We start from the raw sequence: 18,611 nt of genomic DNA on the forward strand, positions 1-18,611 counted from the left end.
CTGAGAGGCCAACGGCTGGAGATGCTCTAAGACCATCGAGTGGTTGAACCGGTGTTTCTATATATGTCAAGTAGTTATCCACCCGTGGTTAACCTGAAGTCTAGCAGATTTCCCAGGTTACGTGTTTCTTTAAAAAAATTGTTTGGATGTTTTTTTGAGAGAATGTCGGCACTTTATTAAATACTTAGACAATATTATAAAGAGTCTCCCGGATACAATCCGGAGCAGAATGAAAAACACTAAGACCAATAGAGTTTATACATGACTTAGCTAACAAATGAGTAGCTACATTCAAACGCCGATGAACATGTTTGAATATCACCGAATCGAAGACGCTTGTCGCATACTTGATATCAGCCACAACTGAACCAACAGAAGATTGATCATAGACAGAAGAATTCAGCCGTTGCACCTGTGGCAAGCAGTCAGAGGCGAAAATAACATCAGAAAAATGTTCATCACGCGCCAATTAAAACTGCTCTTCTGACAGCAAGAGCTTCTACCATCTCAGGCTCAAAAGTACCAAAAAATGGTTCACTGCATGCAGCCACACAATGCCCCTCATGGTCCGTGGCAATGACTCCGACACCTGATCTATTTAAATCCGAAAAAACTGCAGCATCTGAGTTGATGAAAATTGTACCTGGCGGCGGCGGTGACCACTCCGAATTGGAGGAATTGGTCTCACGCCTGTGCACTACAGTAGGACTATATGTGAATTTTGAGTTTGCTAACCACATGTACCATGTGGTCAAGGCCGGTCTACAGCACAGTGGGGGCGAATGCCCCCACTCGATATTTTTTGCCCATTTGTACTAGGCCCATATCATACAGAGTTGCCCCCAGCCCCCCACTCAGCCCGCAGAGTTTGCCCCCGTTCAGCTTACTTTTTTCTGCTTATTCTCCTTTAGCCCATGTATGAGAAACAAGGACTCAGCCCATCAAGCCTGCTAAGCAGCCTAGCAGAACTTACGTAACTAGGAAACGTGAGATCTGTTCCTAAAAAAGAGAGGAAATGTGAGATCTTTTGGAAAACAAAATTAGGAAATGTTTAGACGGAGATGCGACCCAGCCGCCATGCTGCCTGCAGCCCTGCCTAGCCATGCCCTCGCCAGATCACCTCCGGCGACCGGCCTGGTCGCCCGCCATGCACGCCGGCCAGCCGGCCGGCTTGCGACTAATTCTTTTAGTCCTTTCAACTTTAAAGATCGCTGCCTCTGCGGGGATCTCCGTGCTATTGATGCAACACCAATGAGGTAAGTATTAGGGTTCTTCATCAGTTCCTCTTTCTTATTTTCTGTTATAATTTATAAATTCTTGTTCCTTTCCTATTTCTTTGTTAAGAACAAAGTGGGCGAACATTTTGTGAGCCATAGCCTTATTTGCTTGATAGACAAGAAATCTTAATGAGTGATAGTTCTTTCAGGGATAATGATGTGATAGTTAAAACATGAAAGATCGTTGTCGGAGGAAAGAAAAAGGTAACGTGGTAAAACATTTTCTTATTTGTCAATGTTTTTTATGTTGCATTCTGTCTTAATTTTAGCTTCGTTTTTGTATAACTTTTGGGCTAGAAAAATTATCCTGGAAGATAGGTGATTTCTTTTGTAATTTAGGAACACAAATATCAATATATCTCAGGTCATTTTGTCTAAAGTGATTAGTTTACCTTGACTTTTGCTATGAAATAGACTTTGTTTTTTGTGATGGAATTATCTTAATAAAACATATTATTTTTCGGTGTTGCTTCTTATTCACTATATAGAATATGGTTGTGTGTGGTCAATCTTTGTAAATGTTCTGGCTATAAGCTTCTATACATCTTTGCCCCCTCTCAATTTTAATCCTGGCTCCGCCCCTGCCCGGGGCGAGATTAGAGCTCGGGGCCCCTTATAGGATTGCCTTCAGACCGATTTTCTAGTTGTCTTTCCTGCTTCTTGTTCGACCCCAGAATTCAATCGTGCACCCAACACCCGATGGAATTGTTTTACTCACTAGGAGGCAAAATTGAAAGTACTATCAAATCCAGTGCATTTATAGAAAAATAGATTAACCATAATCATGGAGTAGTTTCTTTTCCTGGATTACGGCTTTGCATCTGTGTGTTCCATAGATTATTGCAAAGAACATACACAATCCAATCAATTTAATGGGAAAGCATATATATATACATTGCAATTAGCACCGGACATAGTGACTCCTAGACAGATGCCATGTAATTATTATTATTCCTATATATGTTTTCCCTAAACATCACATCAAGGTCTCTATATCGGACATGCCCTTAGTATTTGAAATTTAGCGCAATGCTTTTTATTAACTCAATAATACCTACATCAACCATGGCCAATCAATCAATTAACAATGCCCCATGACAATAACGAAGATCTAATATTGATTATCAATTATAAACTTTTTATTAATTACTATGGGAAAAATCAAAATTGTTAGGGCACAATACCTTGTCTAGAATCAGCTTCTCGTCTCGTTGATGGGGAGTCACCGGCTTAAGTAGTAGTGGCAGCATGGCGCATGCTCGGTCGCCATCGCTTGTCTGCCGTTGTTCAATTGGTTCCGACGGTCGCGGGGCGAAGAGGCAAAAATCCATGCGGCGGCAGCCGCCAACACCGTGCGTGCGTGAAGACGTAACTGGTGCGCCTCTCCGAGATGGCTGACTCGATCCAAGATCCGAGTAGTAATTAGTAGCCAGCCAGCCACGTAATAACTTGGGCCAACTTAGCACGTTTTTTCAGTCGATTGAAACCCAGCAGCCGGCCTACATACATACGTCCTGGGTGGGGGCCCCTGTGCTCCGGGGGCCCGGGGCAGCCGCCCCCCCTACCCCCCATCAGGACCGGGCCTGCATGTGGTTACAGTAGGACTATATAAATGCTGCAATATCATAGAAACATAAGCTTTGATCTTAGGTGTTAGTGATGGACGCTGTGAGGTGTGACCGTCTGACCCTGCTGATTTTACCCTGCAAATGATCTTGGAAGATATTTCAAGCATTTTTTAAATAAAAAATTATTTACCCTAAAAAATGTACATAATATTTCTCCTCCCAAAAATAAGGCAAAGAATGGAAAAGAAAACGCCCAAATGTTTTATCTTTTCTTAATGGGCCAACCGTGTATGAGCAGGCCCGTTCATAGCGATGGCCCTTCTAGGCATTGGTACACACTACACTGCAGCGTCTCTGCCCCTCACGTCGCCGCCGCCGCCGCCGCCAACAACAACAAGAGCAACCAGCCGGAGAGGTTAGTACGGCCACGAGATGGACTCGCCGCCGATCCCAGGCGAGCTGCTGGCGGACATATTCCTCCGCCTCCCCGACCCTGCCGATCTCGTGCGCGTCTCCGCCGGCTGCACCTCCTTTCGCCACCTGATCGCCGACCGCTCCTTCCTCCGGCGCTACCGCAGGCTCCACGCTCCGCCCTTCCTCGGCTTCCTCGACTACAATCGAGTTTTCCACGCCGTCGTCACGCCACACCCCTCCGCGTCGGCAGCCGGCGCCGTCGCCCTTGCCGCCGACTTCTCCTTCTCCTTCCTACCCGGCCCCGCCTCCGACTGGGCGGTCCAGGACGTCCGCGACGGCCGGGTCCTCCTCGAAAGACACCCCAAGTTCGAAGTCATCTTCAGGGAGGTGATAGTGTGCGACCCCTTACATCGACGGTACCTCCTGCTCCCCCCAATCCCTGGTGACCTAGCCGAGTCCGTGGACAGCGCACTCTGGACAAAACCGCAGACCTTCCTCGCTCCCTCTGAAGATGAAGAAGAGGCGTCATTCAGCGTGATCTCGATGGTGCAGTGCCTAACTAAGCTGTTCGCCTTTGCCTTCTTTTCCAACACCGGACAATGGCGAACCATTTCATCCCAGAGCTGGAGCAATTTGTTTGCTGGCTTGCCATCATTAGCAGGGATGACTTTCTTCTCCAGACGCGAATACGCGTATGGGTTGTTCTATTGGGTGGCTAGTTCGAGGGAAAAGTTGCTGGTGCTTGACTCCCAGAGTATGGAGTTCTCCATTGTTGAACACCCACCTGAAGCCAGAGGTATTCCTGGTGGGGATATAGCCATTGTGGAGGCAGGGGATGGCAGGCCTGGGATGTTTGTGCGTGCAGAAGAAACAAATTACCTCAACTATGCCATTAGGCGAAACGACTTTGGGAGTTCCAGCAAGTGGCAGTTGGACAAGAAAATCCCGCTGGATTCCGGGTACTTCTTCTTGGGCTCAATGGGGAGGCACTTGTTCCTATATCACTGCCGAAACCCACCGGTTGATGCCCGCTGTTTCTCGCTTGACGTCAAGACATTGAAGCTTGAGAGGGTGTTTCTTTCGAGTTTCTGCATCACCAGTGTGCATGCATATAGTAACTTCCCACCATCACTGTTGTCGACACCGACAGTATCAAGTGGTAAATTTTATGCTGCATCCTAGTTTTTCCCTTCCGTTCGTACTTACCACATGGCTAGTCTGATGCTTGATACTTCATTATTTTGATCTTATTCTTGCTTTACACAGTTTTGTAGTTGTTACCTTTCAGCTTAGCAACATTTTAGTGATTTATTTATTTGTATGTTCTAGTTGCCTTTTCAACTTTCATGGTAGTTACATTAATAGAAGAAAAGATCTTACACGGTGTGACACATGAAAATGACTAGTTCACCGTTAGAGGCATCACGGAATGGAATTGTAAAACAACTAGATTGCATCAGATATTTTGTTTTTTATGGCCAAGCTCAGGACTCAGGACATTGTTACCAGTTCATCTTTAGATTGTTTTACCTTAGAAACATTGATTCCAGTCAAGCAGCACACATCTTATCCCAATTTCTTTTAATAGATACAAGGAAGCAGGAAAAGTGTATTTGGTCATCCTCAGATCTAAAACCGTTGGTATCAAAAATGCATCTCCTGCATATAGTGCATACTGATATGAGAAAAATTACAGTGACGAAGTTTATTAATTTTCACAAGGGATAGTCCCCCCCACCCCACCCCACCCCTAAACCAAAAATATATATAATGTTCAATGGACTTAAATATCAAAATAGTTTGTGCTCAACTGTTTTTGTTGAAAACAGCAACTGGAGATAAATTAAAGTCAGTGAACCCATTTATTTTTTTACTGTTTCTAGACAGTTTGAACTTTCCACTTGCCTTTATCTCAGATTCTCAGTCTTTCAAGGACTTCTGACGTTTATTCTTTTTCACCCTGTCATGCCGCATGTGAACACGGTAACTAATGGTATTATCAGGTAATTTTTCACAAAATAGGGAGGCCTGGTCGAGTTTAGCTATTTGTTAGTTTAATAGTGTAACAAGGATCCCAAGTTTACAGAGCTAAAAATCAAACTTATCCCCCTCAAACAATTTTTAGTTTACATGATTATTTAATGCAACATTCTACGCAAATCCACAAAAAATAAATCTATCCAAATCACCATCTCTTTAATTATTTATAAATCAAGTTTTCAAAGTAGTGTTGATGCAGTTGATCCGCCTGTTCCTTTTATGTGACCAGCACAGTCATAATTAGTTTGCTACGGTAGTTTGCTAACTTGGTATACATATAATCAGGATAATCACCCCATCCAGGTACTTCCTCCTAGAAGCTGTTTAAAACGATACCATATGTAAACCTAATACGATAAAAAGTAGAAAAAGAGCAATCACATATACAGGAATTCCACTGTTCTCAGCTAGCATAACAACGAAAATTTTGCGAGTTACTGTCAGTATACGTTTTCTTATGTACCACTGTGCTTTACTGCTACTACTATTTACTTTCTTATTTGGATAGTGATATACTCCCTCCGTCCCAAAATTAGTGTCTCAACTTTAATACAAAGTTGAGACTTATTTTGGGATGGAGGTAGTAGTAATTTATGGACCTTGAGCCCCTTACCAGTGGAAGGGCAATAGTAGATATGACATATGATTCATTGTATCATGCAATATTAGTCACTCATATTAACTTGGGAGGATATTCAAATTTCTCAATTTTTTTGGTTAAAAAAACCTTTGTGTAATGAACAATTAGAAAAGAACATTTGTTTGTTGAGAAAAAAATATTATCCATTTCATAAAAAAGAAGTAAACTATAGTACCTCCTGCTGCAACTGCTGAGTTCCACAGCCAACTTCCATTGTTGCATTGTGCTGGAACTTAGCCTTGTAAACTGTTTCATATGACCGCTTACTGATCACACGATCACACAAAAATTATGAAGCGGCACTTCAATATGATCGTATGAGTACCTAGTATACTCGGTAAAACATAAAATCTTCCCACCTGTTCTCTCTAGCAGCATGTTGGTGATCACCATTACTTCGGTGCATTCATTTCAGAAAGGCCTTCCTTTGGTTGCGCTTCTGTTCTGGCGTCTCCATTTTTCTTACAAAACTTCTCACATTTCTGCTGTCAGCTCAATCTCTCTAAGCTAAACTCTCTATTCAATGTGCCTAATGGCGAAGTTGTTCTGTATATAAGAGCAAAGATTCAGCAAGAAACAGTTAAGATGACATTTATCAACTTTTCATTAGTGTTTGGAAATGGACCTTGCTTTCTGAGGGGAGTCAACGGACTTATTCTGAGCAAACGCATGAAGCTTCCTCCCAGCCAACCTGCAAAAAGAATAAATGGAACCAACCAATGCTGATCCTATGCTAAACAAAAAAAATTCAAGCTGTCTTGTCTGGAATAATTAAAGCTCTTTTTAGGACTACTTATGGTTTAAATGACAAAAGATATATAAATAGTTTGTTCATAGTTTCTATTGTGACCCCTGATTTTTGTTTCTCGCTCAGTGTAGAAATTTGTTGTACTATACTAGGTACTCTGTAAAGTCCTGGAACATGAAGCTTTCCAGTTGTTGTACAGCTTTAAGTTCTTTTTAAGGATTCATTTTCTATTTTACATGTCTTCGTCCATGTGCAGTGCCCATGTGGCCTGTTTTACTAGGCCGTGATATTTCGTCTCAGCTTTTCATACTTTGTTTTTCCTGTAAGCAGTGGACCGGTTATTGCTGATGCCAAGAACAACCTTCTGTTCTTCTTTATTCACAAGTTGTTGAATATCTACCATTTGAATACACTTAATTTGGGCATATTGGACAGGTTTTGGAAACAGGGCTGAGAACGAGACGCTGGAACAAGGCTTTGCTGCAAGATCAAGCGCACAGTCAGCACGGTCAGAGTAATGCTGATGCGGATTCTGGAGGTCAGGTGGTGTCGAGGATTAGAGATGCTGGTGATGTTGTGACACAACTCAGACAATAAACCACTAAGTTGGCCCCTGGTAGCGTGCTTTTGGCTCTGCTTAGCTGTAGTATGGTCATCTAGAATCAATCTGGAATTTATCTTCTATGCCTTGATCTGACAATGATTGTTGCGTTTGTTTGGTTGTCGGATTATGCAGTGAGAGCATTAATGGCGTTTAGCTTCTGAAAAATAATTATAAGTTAACTAATAAGAGTATACGTAACCGGCCAATGCAATTGCGATCATGTTGGTTGTATCGTCATCTGGCATTGACAGGGAGCTTATCTGGTGTGCGTTGATCTGACAATGATTAGTGCTTTTGTCAGATAAGGTAGCAAGAGCCACACAATCATTTTAGTTTCTGTACAGTCAGTAGATTAATTTTTACTTCCAGTGTGGTTTTGCGATCTTGCTGTATGGAACTAGTCAGGTACAACAAAATTAAGGAGACGGCAGTGGCAAGGTATGGGATCTGCTGGTAGAGTATGATGTAGAATGCTGTATGGACTAATGGTTGCCTATTGGTAGGACTGGACACGAGCTGAGCCGAGCCGAGCTTGATCCGAGCCTGGCTTTGGCTCGCTGTGGAGCGGCTCGGCTCGCTCAGCCAACGAGCCGACTTCAGGCGGCTCGGCTCGCTTCAGCTATGGCTTGGCTCAGACCGAGCCGGCTCGAAAGCCATTTGCCCCCAGAAGTACAGAACCTCTGTATATAGTCCAGTCTTGATTTTTTTTGCAGCAATTAAACCCATATTTTGAAAAACAAACAGTTTATATTAAAAGTGGAACATTCAGCAGTCTATTATTTTAACAAAAGGTCATAGTAATGAAAAATAAGCTTTCGTCTATGAATTCTTCTACCAAAATTGTAATAATGGAATAGATATGAGAGAAAGAATTCACCAGCATTTCTATTTTTGGACAACACTTGCTTTGAACTTTACACAACAAAGCATCAAATATTGACAGCCACACGAAGAAATTTTGCATAGCACAAAACTTATCACTTTGACATAAAAACTGAGAAAATGTTGACAGCGAAACAATGACTAGCGAAAACTACATAATACTAAGTTCATAGTTCATCACTAGTTCACAACAACATCGTTAAAAGTGCATGGTTCAACGCAACATCATTCAAGGACCGTAGTTCATCACAACAAACACATAATCCAAACTTCATCACAACAAACACATAATTCGAAGTTCATGACAACAAAAGAAATGGCTCGAGACGATCACGTTGCCCTCAACAATCCACATGACAAGATCATGTAGACATCCATCTTCAAAGTAGCAAGAGCAACACCAACATGACGATTATCTACATGTAACACAGATTTGGAAACATATTGGGATCATGTAAAGATATGAAAACTGAAAATGTCAAAAGAATAGTTCACTACTGGAATCAGCTAGTTTGCCATCTGCCAGTTCTTTGCCGTCCGCTAGCGGACGGCAAAGAAGCTCTTTGCCATCAGCTTCCAAAAAGCAGACGGCAAAGAACTGGCTGATGGCAAAGACCAAGTTTGCCATCAGCCAGTTCTTTGCCGTCTGCTAGCGGACGGCAAAGATTCTTTGTCGTCGGCTAGCGGACGGCAAAGAGGGAGGGGCCGCACTGACGAGCTGCAAAAAAAAAACCTAACGGGCCCCCTCTTTGCCGTCCGCTAGCGGACGGCAAAGAGCAAGAAGGCGGACGGCAAAGGGTGGCGGACGGCAAAGAGGGAGGCCCCACGTAACGTTAACGGGGCCGCGCCCCACACCCCCCCTCTCTCTCTTTCTCTCCCACCTCCACCGCCCCATCGCACCACGCCCCGCCGCCGCCCCAGTGCCCCCCGGCGCCCCCCCGCCCCCCCGCCCCCGCCGCCCCCACCGCCCTGCCGTCTGGGCGCCGCCACGCCCCGGCGCCCCGGCACCTCCGCGCCCCGCCGCCCCGGCCGGGCCCGGCGCCGCCGCCCCAGGCCGCCCCGCCCCCTCCTCCGCCGCCCCAGGCCGCCCCGCCCAGCTCCTCCGCCGCCCCAGGCCGCACCGCCCCCTCCTCCACCCTGCAGGTGATCTTCTTCCTTTTTTTCCTTTTTTCTGTTTTTTTAGTTTTAGGTTTATGTTTAGTTTAGATTTAGTTTTAGTTTTAGGATTAGTTTTAGGTTTATAGGTTTATTTTAGTTTAGTTTTAGGTTTAGATTTAGTTTTTTTCTTTTTCTGTTTTTTTAGTTTTAGTTTTAGGTTTAGTTTAGTTTTAGGAAAGAAGAAAAAGAGAAAAAGAGGAGATCGGGAGAAGAAGAAGAAGAGGAGGAGGAGAAGAAAAAAGAAGAAGAGGAAGAAGAAGAAGAAAAAAGAGGAGAGGAGGAGAAGAAGAAGAGGAAAAAGGAAAGGAGGAAGAAGAAGAAGAAAAAAGAGGAGAGGAGGATAAGAAGAAGAGGAAAAAGGAAAGGAGGAAGAAGAAGAAGAAGAAGAAGAAGAAGGAGGAGGAAAAAAGGAAGAAAAGGAAAAAGAGGAAGAAGAAGAAAAGGAAAAAAACCCGACCCGACACGGTACCCTGACCCCGACCCGGCACCCCGACACGACACCCCGACCCCGAGACCCCGACCCCGACCCCGACCCCGAGACCCCGACCCCGACACCCCGACTCCGACTCCGACCCCGACCCCGACACCCCGACCCCGACCCCGACACCCCGACCCCCCAAGCCTGACCCGACACCCCGACCCCGACACCCCGACCCCGACACCCCGACCCCGACCCGACACGGTACCCAGACCCCGACCCGGCACCCCGACACGACACCCCGACCCCGAGACCCCGACCCCGACCCCGACCCCGACCCCGACCCCGACCCCCCAAGCCTGACCCGACACCCCGACCCCCCGAGCCTGACCCGACACCCCGACCCCGAGCCTGACCCGACACCCCGACCCCGACACCACACCCCGACCCCGAAACAACACCCCGACACGACACGGCACTACCCCGACATCGACACGACACCCCGACCCCCCCGACCCCGAAACAGCACCCCGACCCCGACACGGCACCCCGACACCGACAGGACACCCCGACCACCGACACCTCCCGAAAAGGTGTTCTTTGGCCTTCCAGAGGCCGACGGGGTCATATATTTGTGAATTATTAGTTAGGTCATATATTTTTCGATTTTGTTATGAAAAACATCATATATAATTGTGTTGATCGTGTAGTTTTAAATGTGCAGTTGTTTCATCACTGCGAGGTTTGGTGTTCGACGACCTCGCCGTGCATTTGACGAGCTCTGCCCCTTCGTTCGTGGGTGAGCACAAATGACAAGTCCTCCTCCCCCATTAATTATTTGATCTATTCCGATGAAACTTGATAGCTAGCTATATATGTGTCTTGAATCATCAGTATGCGTAACCAATATGTGTCTCCCGTTCGAAAGCGTCATAGTTATAAATATGCATGCATTTGCATATTTATAACCTTAATTCTTTCGAATTGTCCAACGCTATCCATGGACAGCCCGAGTATGTGTAGATTGGGTTCGTTTTCCCATATGCTTTGCTCTGGATCCGACGCATATATTTCGTCAGTGCCTCCCCTGTTGTTCTCCGGGTACACATCCTCTCTGTTTATTGCAGAGACGTGTATCAGGAGAACAGCGGGGAGGTGCTGCCGAAATTTTGCGTCGGATCCGGAGCATAGCATGGGAAAATAAACCCAATCTACACATACACGGGTGGGATTAGGACCTATCATTACCTATTAGAGTGTAGGTTGCATGGACGTAATAAAATTGACAAAGTAGATCAACTGATGAACATATACATGGTGAATTACATATATAATTGTTGTGTGTCCAGTAGCTCTGAAAGTCAAGATGAGTGACCGTGCTTGGATGTATACCGGTCACACTGGTCAGAACAAATGGAGCGCTGAATGGTTCACAAAAACTAAGGGGTTTGTGCAAGCCGCATTTGCAAATGGCCAAAAGAAAACCTGGTGCCCCTGTTTCCGGTGCGGCAATTGGGAAAAGAAGACAGAGGCTGAAATGGGCAAACACCTGCAGAAGAGTGGTTTTACGCCCGATTATACGGTGTGGACATTTCATGGTGAGTCTGCCCAACGTGACCGAGCTGAGGTGGATCGTCGTCGCACCGACGAGCATGGTACCAGGATGGAAAACATGGTGCAAGGCTATGATGATGCTCGGGATTCGGACGAGGAGATGGAGGAATCTGCAAAGACCTTCAATGAAATGTTGGAGTCTTCGAAACGTCCGCTCCACGAGCACACTGAGCTTTGTCAGTTGGATGCCATCTCACAAGTAATGGCTCTGAAGGCTCAGTTCAACTTGGGCAGAGAATGCTATGACGCAATTATGACAGTATTTGGACGCTTTCTACCCAAAGACCATGTAATGCCTGCAAACCTGTACCAGTCGGACAAAATCCTCCGTGCACTGAAGATGCCCTATGAGAAGATACATGCCTGTGAGAAAGGATGTGCCTTATTTAGGCTTGACTATGCGGACTTGAACTATTGTCCCATTTGCAAGTTTTCCAGGTATATTGTGGTAGACAACGGTATGGGTGAGAAGACACAGACCAAAATCCCCGTTAGTGTTCTTCGGTATATGCCAATCGTACCAAGACTTCAACGTCTTTTCATGGTCGAAGAGACGGCCAGACAGATGACATGGCACAAAACAGGCAAAAGAACCGAACTAGATGCAGATGGGAATCTGATGATGGTACACACATCGGATGGTGTTGCGTGGAAAAAGTTTGATGAATTACATGCTGACAAAGCGGCAGATCCGAGGCATCCTCGAGTCGGCATCAGCACGGATGGGTTCAGTGTGTTTGGTATGACGGCAGCCCAATACAGTTGTTGGCACGTATTTGTCTTTCCACTCAATCTCCCCCCCCCCCCCCGACAGATTATGCAAAGAAAGAACATTTTCCTGACGTTGATAATTCCAGGACCCAACTATCCGGGCAAAAATATGAATGTGTACATGCAGCCGCTTAAGGACGAATTGCAAGAAGCCTGGGATAATGGGTTCAAGACATACGACGCCTTTAGCAAACGGAACTTCATAATGCGTGTCTGGTACATGTACTCGACGCATGACTTGCCGGCGTATGCGCTATTCGTTGGCTGGTGTGTGCATGGAAGGTTCCCGTGCCCCACATGCAAGGGAGCTCTTGAGTTTCGTTAGCTTCAGGCCGGTCGCAAGTTTTCTTGCTTCGACATGCATAGACAGTTCCTGGATCCTCGCCATAAGTTCAGGAAAGACAAGAAGAACTTCATCAGGGGTAGAGTTGTCAAAAACTCTGCACCACCTGCATTGACAGGCCAACAGACCCTGGATCAGTTAAACGCTCTCGAGCCAGATCCACAACGTCCAGGGTACTTCAAGGGGTATAATACTAAGCACGCGTGGACTCACAAAACATGCTTATGGGATCTGCCTTACTTCAAAGACCTCCTTTGCCCACACAACATCGACGTGATGCACACTGAGAAGAATATCGCCGAGGCACTTTTTGGTACATTGTTTGGCATAGATGGGAAGTCAAAGGATAATACTAAGGCTAGAGTCGATCTGGAGGCGCTATGTGATAGGCCGTTACAAAACATGAAAGAACCGAAAGGAAAGCAGAACTGGACGAAGCCAAAGGCATGGTTCAATCTTGGAAGGCCAGCTATGAGGGAAATTCTCTTGTGGGTGCAACAGCAGTTGATGTTCCCCGATGGGTATGCAGCGAATCTAAAGAGGGGAGCGAATCTTGATAAACTGAAGATATTTGGTCTCAAGAGTCATGATTGGCACATATGGATTGAGCGGGTAATGCCGGTGATGTTGCGTGGCTTCATCCCTGAGGATGAATGGCTAGTACTGGCAGAACTCAGCTATTTCTTCCGTGTTCTTTGTGCGAAAGAACTATCGCCTGGCGTGCTAGAAGAAATGGAAGAGTTGGCGCCGGAGTTGATCTGCAAGTTAGAGAAGATCTTTTCACCGGGCTTCTTTAATCCAATGCAGCATTTGATTTTGCATCTCCCGACCGAGGCAAGATTGGGGGGGCCCGTGCAAAATCGTTGGTGCTACCCAACTGAGAGGATGCAGAAGACGCTTCGAGAAAAATGTAAAAATAAACGTAGAATTGAAGCATCGATGGCTGAGGCATTCATCACAGAGGAGGCGGCAAACTTCGTAACAGCGCACTACGAAGCCAAAAATCGTCATTTGCATAATCCGAAGCCTCGGTACAATGCTGACGAGCCTAAAAAGGGTGCATCCAACCTCAGCCTATTCAAAGGGAATCTCGCACCAGCTAGTGTTTCACATCCAGTATCTTTGGATAACGAAGAATGGCGGACCATTTCGTTGTATATCTTCAACAACCTGATAGAAGTGCGGCCGTACATCGAGTAAGTTCTCGGTACATTGTTTCGCAACTTCTATTTCCTTTGAACTACTCTTATTCCTGGATATGTCATACAGTCGATACGTCACCATATTCTCGTATGGAGCGAAGATCCAAAAGGATTCTGTCGAAGAGTATGAGCTTCTCGCAAAGCAAGGAGGTGGCTCAAAAATGACCCATTTTACCTAGATTAGCTCCTAAATGATCCATTTTACCTACTTTAGCTTTAAAATGACCCATTTCACCTAGGTTAACTCCAAAATGACCAATCTTACCTAGGTTATCTCATAAACGATCCATTTCAACTAATTTAGCTCATAAACGATCCATTTCACCAAGTTAGCTAAAAAACGATCCATTTCACCTAAATTAGCTCTTAAATGAGCCATTTCACCTAAGTTAGCTCAAAAAGATCCATTTCAACTAAATTAGCTCATAAATGATCCATTTCACCTAAGTTAGCTCAAAAACGATCCATTTCAACTAAGTTAGCTCATAAATGATCCATTTCACCTAAGTTAGCTAAAAAACGATCCATTTCACCTTAGTTACCTCAAAAACGATCCATTTGACCTTAGTTAGCTCATAAACGATCCATTTCAACTAAGTTAGCTCATAAATGATCCATTTCACCTAAGTTAGCTAAAAACGATCCATTTCACCTAAATTAGCTCTTAAATGATCCATTTCACCTAAGTTAGCTCAAAAAGATCCATTTCAACTAAATTAGCTCATGAATGATCCATTTCACCTAAGTTAGCTCAAAAACGATCCATTTCAACTAAGTTAGCTCATAAATGATCCATTTCACCTAAGTTAGCTAAAAAACGATCCATTTCACCTTAGTTACCTCAAAAACGATCCATTTGACCTTAGTTAGCTCATAAACGGCCCATTTCAACTAAGTTAGCTCATAAATGATTCATTTCACCTTAGCTAGCTCCTAAACGACCCATTTCAACTTAGTTAGCTCATATATGATCCATTTCACGGAAGTTAGCTCATAAATGACATACTCTTCTTATTCTACTCTTCTTGTTCTACTCTTCTTGTTCTAGTCTTCTTCTTGTTCTACTCTTCTTCTTGTTCTACTCTTCTTGTTCTAACTTTCTTATTTTTCATTTTGCAGATTTCATTCACATGACGAAAGCTTGCATAGATGGAGTGCTCCTTATCCCTTTCTCTGTTTCTTTTGTATCGTTGAACTATGCATGCATCGTTGGATGAAACTATTGTAATATATATGGTTGGATGCCTCTATGTTGAACTTGTTATGTATGATGGAACTATGCATGTAATATATATGGTTGGATGATGAAGTTATGTGTTGGATATCTTATATGTTTGCTCTGTAATGGCCTTTTGAAATATATCTATATATGTCATATATATTTGTGATGAAAATTGTTGGATTTAATAAAAAACAGATAAAAGAGCCAATATGCAGGCTCTTTGCCGTCTGCCACCGACGGCAACGGGCTCTTTGCCGTCTGCCACGGACGGCAAAGAAGACACGTGGCATCCAGCTGTACTTCCTGGGAGCTGACCCATTTGGTCAGTTTGCCTACAGTGGCAGACGGCAAAGACTTTGCCATCAGTGGCAGACGGCAAAGAACCTGCACTTTGCCATCAGTGGCAGACGGCAAAGAACCTGCCATGTAGTGACGTGTAGATGACATCATACGGCGGACGACAAAGACCCTAGCAATTTTGCCGTCAGCGGCGGACGGCAAAGGCCTGCCGTTAGCCACTTAATGGACTGACAGCGCAATTATTGCCGTCCGCTCTCTTTGCCGTCCGCCGCGGACGGCACAGGGCCTTTGCCGTCCGCCGCCAGGAAGCAGAAGGCAAAGTAGCTGTTTACCGTAGCCTACTTTGCTGGAGCCTTTTGCCGTCCGCGGCTGACGGCAAAGGCCTTTGCCGTCCGCCGTTCATGCCTTTGTCGTCCGCCGTGGCAGACGGCAAAGTAGCTGATTCCTGTAGTGGTTACCAATTGTTGTTATCCCCCACATCAACAATCTTGGGCAACTTGATATTCTCAACATCGTCCTCCTCATCTTCATCTCTCTCCTAATTATTTGGAAGTTAGCCACATACAAGAAATAGACAGAAACCATAAAAGAAAAGATAGGAGTCATACCACCACATTGAAGTCCTTGTGAGAACCTTTGATATAACTAGCACCGCACACCAAGGCTTCCACCATTTCTGGTTTCAGAGAACCCCTGTAGTCATCTAAAACCACACAAGTAGACATATCTAAGTTCAAGGATAGGATGACAAGTTAACATCCAATGTAACAAGTAGACATACCTAAAACTCTTCCACCCGTGCTAAAAGTTGATTCCGAAGACACGGAGGTAGCCGGGACAGTCAAGAACCTCTTTGCCATCATTGCCAATACGGGGTATCTAGGTGCATTTACCCTCCACCTATCAAGAAGATTGAACATAGGATCCATTGCCTCATTCAAGTCATCTAGATAGTTTCTAAGCTCACTTTTTGATGGTGTTGATGAAGTTGCTGATAAGAAGGACTGAAACTCACAATCCATAAGTGGCATCGAGGTACTTGTGTTGCAATTGTTCTTGGCTGATGATCCACTAGCTCTTTCTTCAGCTTTCTTATTTTTCACAACAAACTTCTCATACAATGTGTCCAACTCTCCGCGCACAATATTCTTCTCAGTATTTGCTTTCCCCACATCATACATTTGGTGCTAGCACCACTCAACATACCTCATCTTGTACCTTGGGTCCAAGATGGTAGCAAGCACAATGACATTGTTTGGCTCATCCCAATACTTGTCAAATTTATCCATCATTGCATCGCCCATTTTCTTGTAGCATTCATCATCATGAGCCATGGCTTTTCTCAAGCAATCTTGATGCTGACAATGTGAGGGTAGAATATGTTGGAGGTGGGATATAATTGCCCTGAAAACGCAGTTGTCACACGAGATAAAGAGAGGAGCAATGGCTTAATAACTTCAAACTTGTCCCATTCTTCCTTTTCCGGCTCCCATTGATAGTTGGCATTTGAAGCTGCATAAGAGGACATGGCTTCCCTATACGGGTAGGCTGTATCAAGCATCTGGTACGTTGAACTCCACCGCGTGACACAATCAAGATGCAAATGGTTGCCAACCTCAACACCCAATATTTTGCAAGTCTCAACAAACTTGTGGAGGCGACTCGGTGACTTCTTGAAATACTTAACCGTCTCTCTCAAATTCTCTATCAAAGGGGCCATGATGGTTGTCCCATCTTGCACCACCAAGTTGATAATGTGTGCACAACAACGGACATGGAAATATTTGGCTTCAAAGTCCGTACCTACAAAAAAACAGCAACCATATGACAATATATTCAACCAAAACAGCACACATATGAGCATGTGTTAAACCAAAATATCATTATTTGGACAAACAAAGCATATGTACTACAAAAACAACAAGAATATGACCATATATTCAACCAAAACAGCAAGTATATGAACATATGTACAACAAAAACAGCAAGCATATAACCATATATTTGAAGCATTGTCTAGTGTGATGGACAAACAAAGCATATGTACTACAAAAACAGCAAGAATATGACCATATATTCAACCAAAACAGCAAGTATATGAACATATGTACAACAAAAACAGCAAGTATATACCTCTCCGAACAGCAAACTTTGCCTTCAAACCTCTGACCGCAACATCATTGTTTGAAGCATTGTCTAGTGTGATGGATATAATTCTATCTTCCATTCAGTCACACACTCATAGATAGCATCTGAAATAACATGCCCGGAGTGAGGAGGATCCAAATCTATGAAAGAAAGAACACGTGTTTGCATCTTCCAATCCTTATCTATAAAGTGTGCAACCACACACATATATGATATGGTCTGGTTGCTAGTCCACAAGTCGGTTGTCAGACTAATGAAGTCCACATCCTTTAGTGAAACTTGAAGCAAATCCCTTTCTTTCTTGAAAACCCTCATGCATTCAGCTCTTATTGCCTTCCTTCCAATGGGTTGATAGTTTGGATTCAAGCACTTCATGAGAATGTTGAACCATTTATGTTCAACCATTCTAAATGAGTACTCATGGATGCAAATCATCTTTGCCATGACCTCCTTTATGAGGTCCTTATCATACTCAATGAATTGGACAGCTGGACCACTTGTTGTTGCATTGGTTTTTCTAAAAAATAGAGTAGCTTGGATGAGATCCCTATTAACCTTGTCCTTGTAATTCTTACATGTGTCCATATGTCTTCCCATGGATGAGGTGCTTCCACCTTGGACATATGCATATTGATTGTCACAATAATTACATTGTGCCTTCAACTCCATCAAACCTTCTTTCGATGGCACCTCTACCTTATGAAAGAAGGTCCAAACCGCCGACCACAACCTCGAAGGAGCTTGACCTTTTCGCTTCTTGGCACTCTTTCATTGCACTTTTCTTACTTCATCCTCACTCGAACTAAGAAGTACGGTTTCTTGCTCTTGAGGCGTAGGACCAAGGCCTAGACCATCCTCGGACATGTCATCACCTTCGAAGGCTTCTTCTTCACTATCCACAAACCCATCCGAATCTGATTTGTCACCAGCCCCGGGCGGCACCTCAAACAAAGTATCTTGCTCTTCCTTGTACTCCTCCTCATCCTCTTCCACCTCTTCATGATCCTCCTCCGCTTGCTTATCATGCTCCATTGCCTAGCACATAAAAACAACACACACATGAGCTTGGACACACATATATTTGACTTTTGTATAGCAAAAACAGCACACCCATGAGCTTGCACAAACATATATTTGACTTTTGGATAGCAAAAACAGCACACACATGAGCTTGCACAAACATATATTTGACATTTGGATACCAAAAAGAGCACAAACATATATTTGACATTTGGGTACCAAAAACAGCACATATGAGCATG

General features: G+C 44.4%; 1 protein-coding gene and 1 pseudogene across 2 annotated transcripts; one reads left to right on the top strand and one right to left on the bottom strand.

Moving 5' to 3' along the window:
• Positions 1-3,277: 3,277 nt before the first annotated feature.
• LOC125516396 (uncharacterized) lies at positions 3,278-7,414 on the top strand. The gene is made up of 2 exons (XM_087527828.1): positions 3,278-4,418; positions 7,123-7,414. The coding sequence occupies exons 1-2, from the start codon at positions 3,278-3,280 to the stop codon at positions 7,203-7,205; spliced, it is 1,224 nt and encodes a 407-aa protein (XP_087383954.1). The 3' UTR covers positions 7,206-7,414.
• Positions 7,415-8,306: 892 nt separating this feature from the next.
• On the bottom strand, positions 8,307-18,353 carry LOC147963509 (zinc finger BED domain-containing protein RICESLEEPER 2-like; annotated as a pseudogene). The gene is made up of 5 exons (XR_015608266.1): positions 17,335-18,353; positions 15,983-17,004; positions 15,810-15,904; positions 15,660-15,739; positions 8,307-8,589 (listed from the first exon to the last, which is right to left on the bottom strand). The product of XR_015608266.1 is annotated as a zinc finger BED domain-containing protein RICESLEEPER 2-like (transcript).
• Positions 18,354-18,611: the final 258 nt, after the last annotated feature.

This window comes from Triticum urartu, chromosome 6A, assembly GCF_056163025.1.
Source record: "Triticum urartu cultivar PI428250 chromosome 6A, HENAU_Tu73, whole genome shotgun sequence".
Taxonomy (NCBI): domain Eukaryota; kingdom Viridiplantae; phylum Streptophyta; class Magnoliopsida; order Poales; family Poaceae; genus Triticum; species Triticum urartu.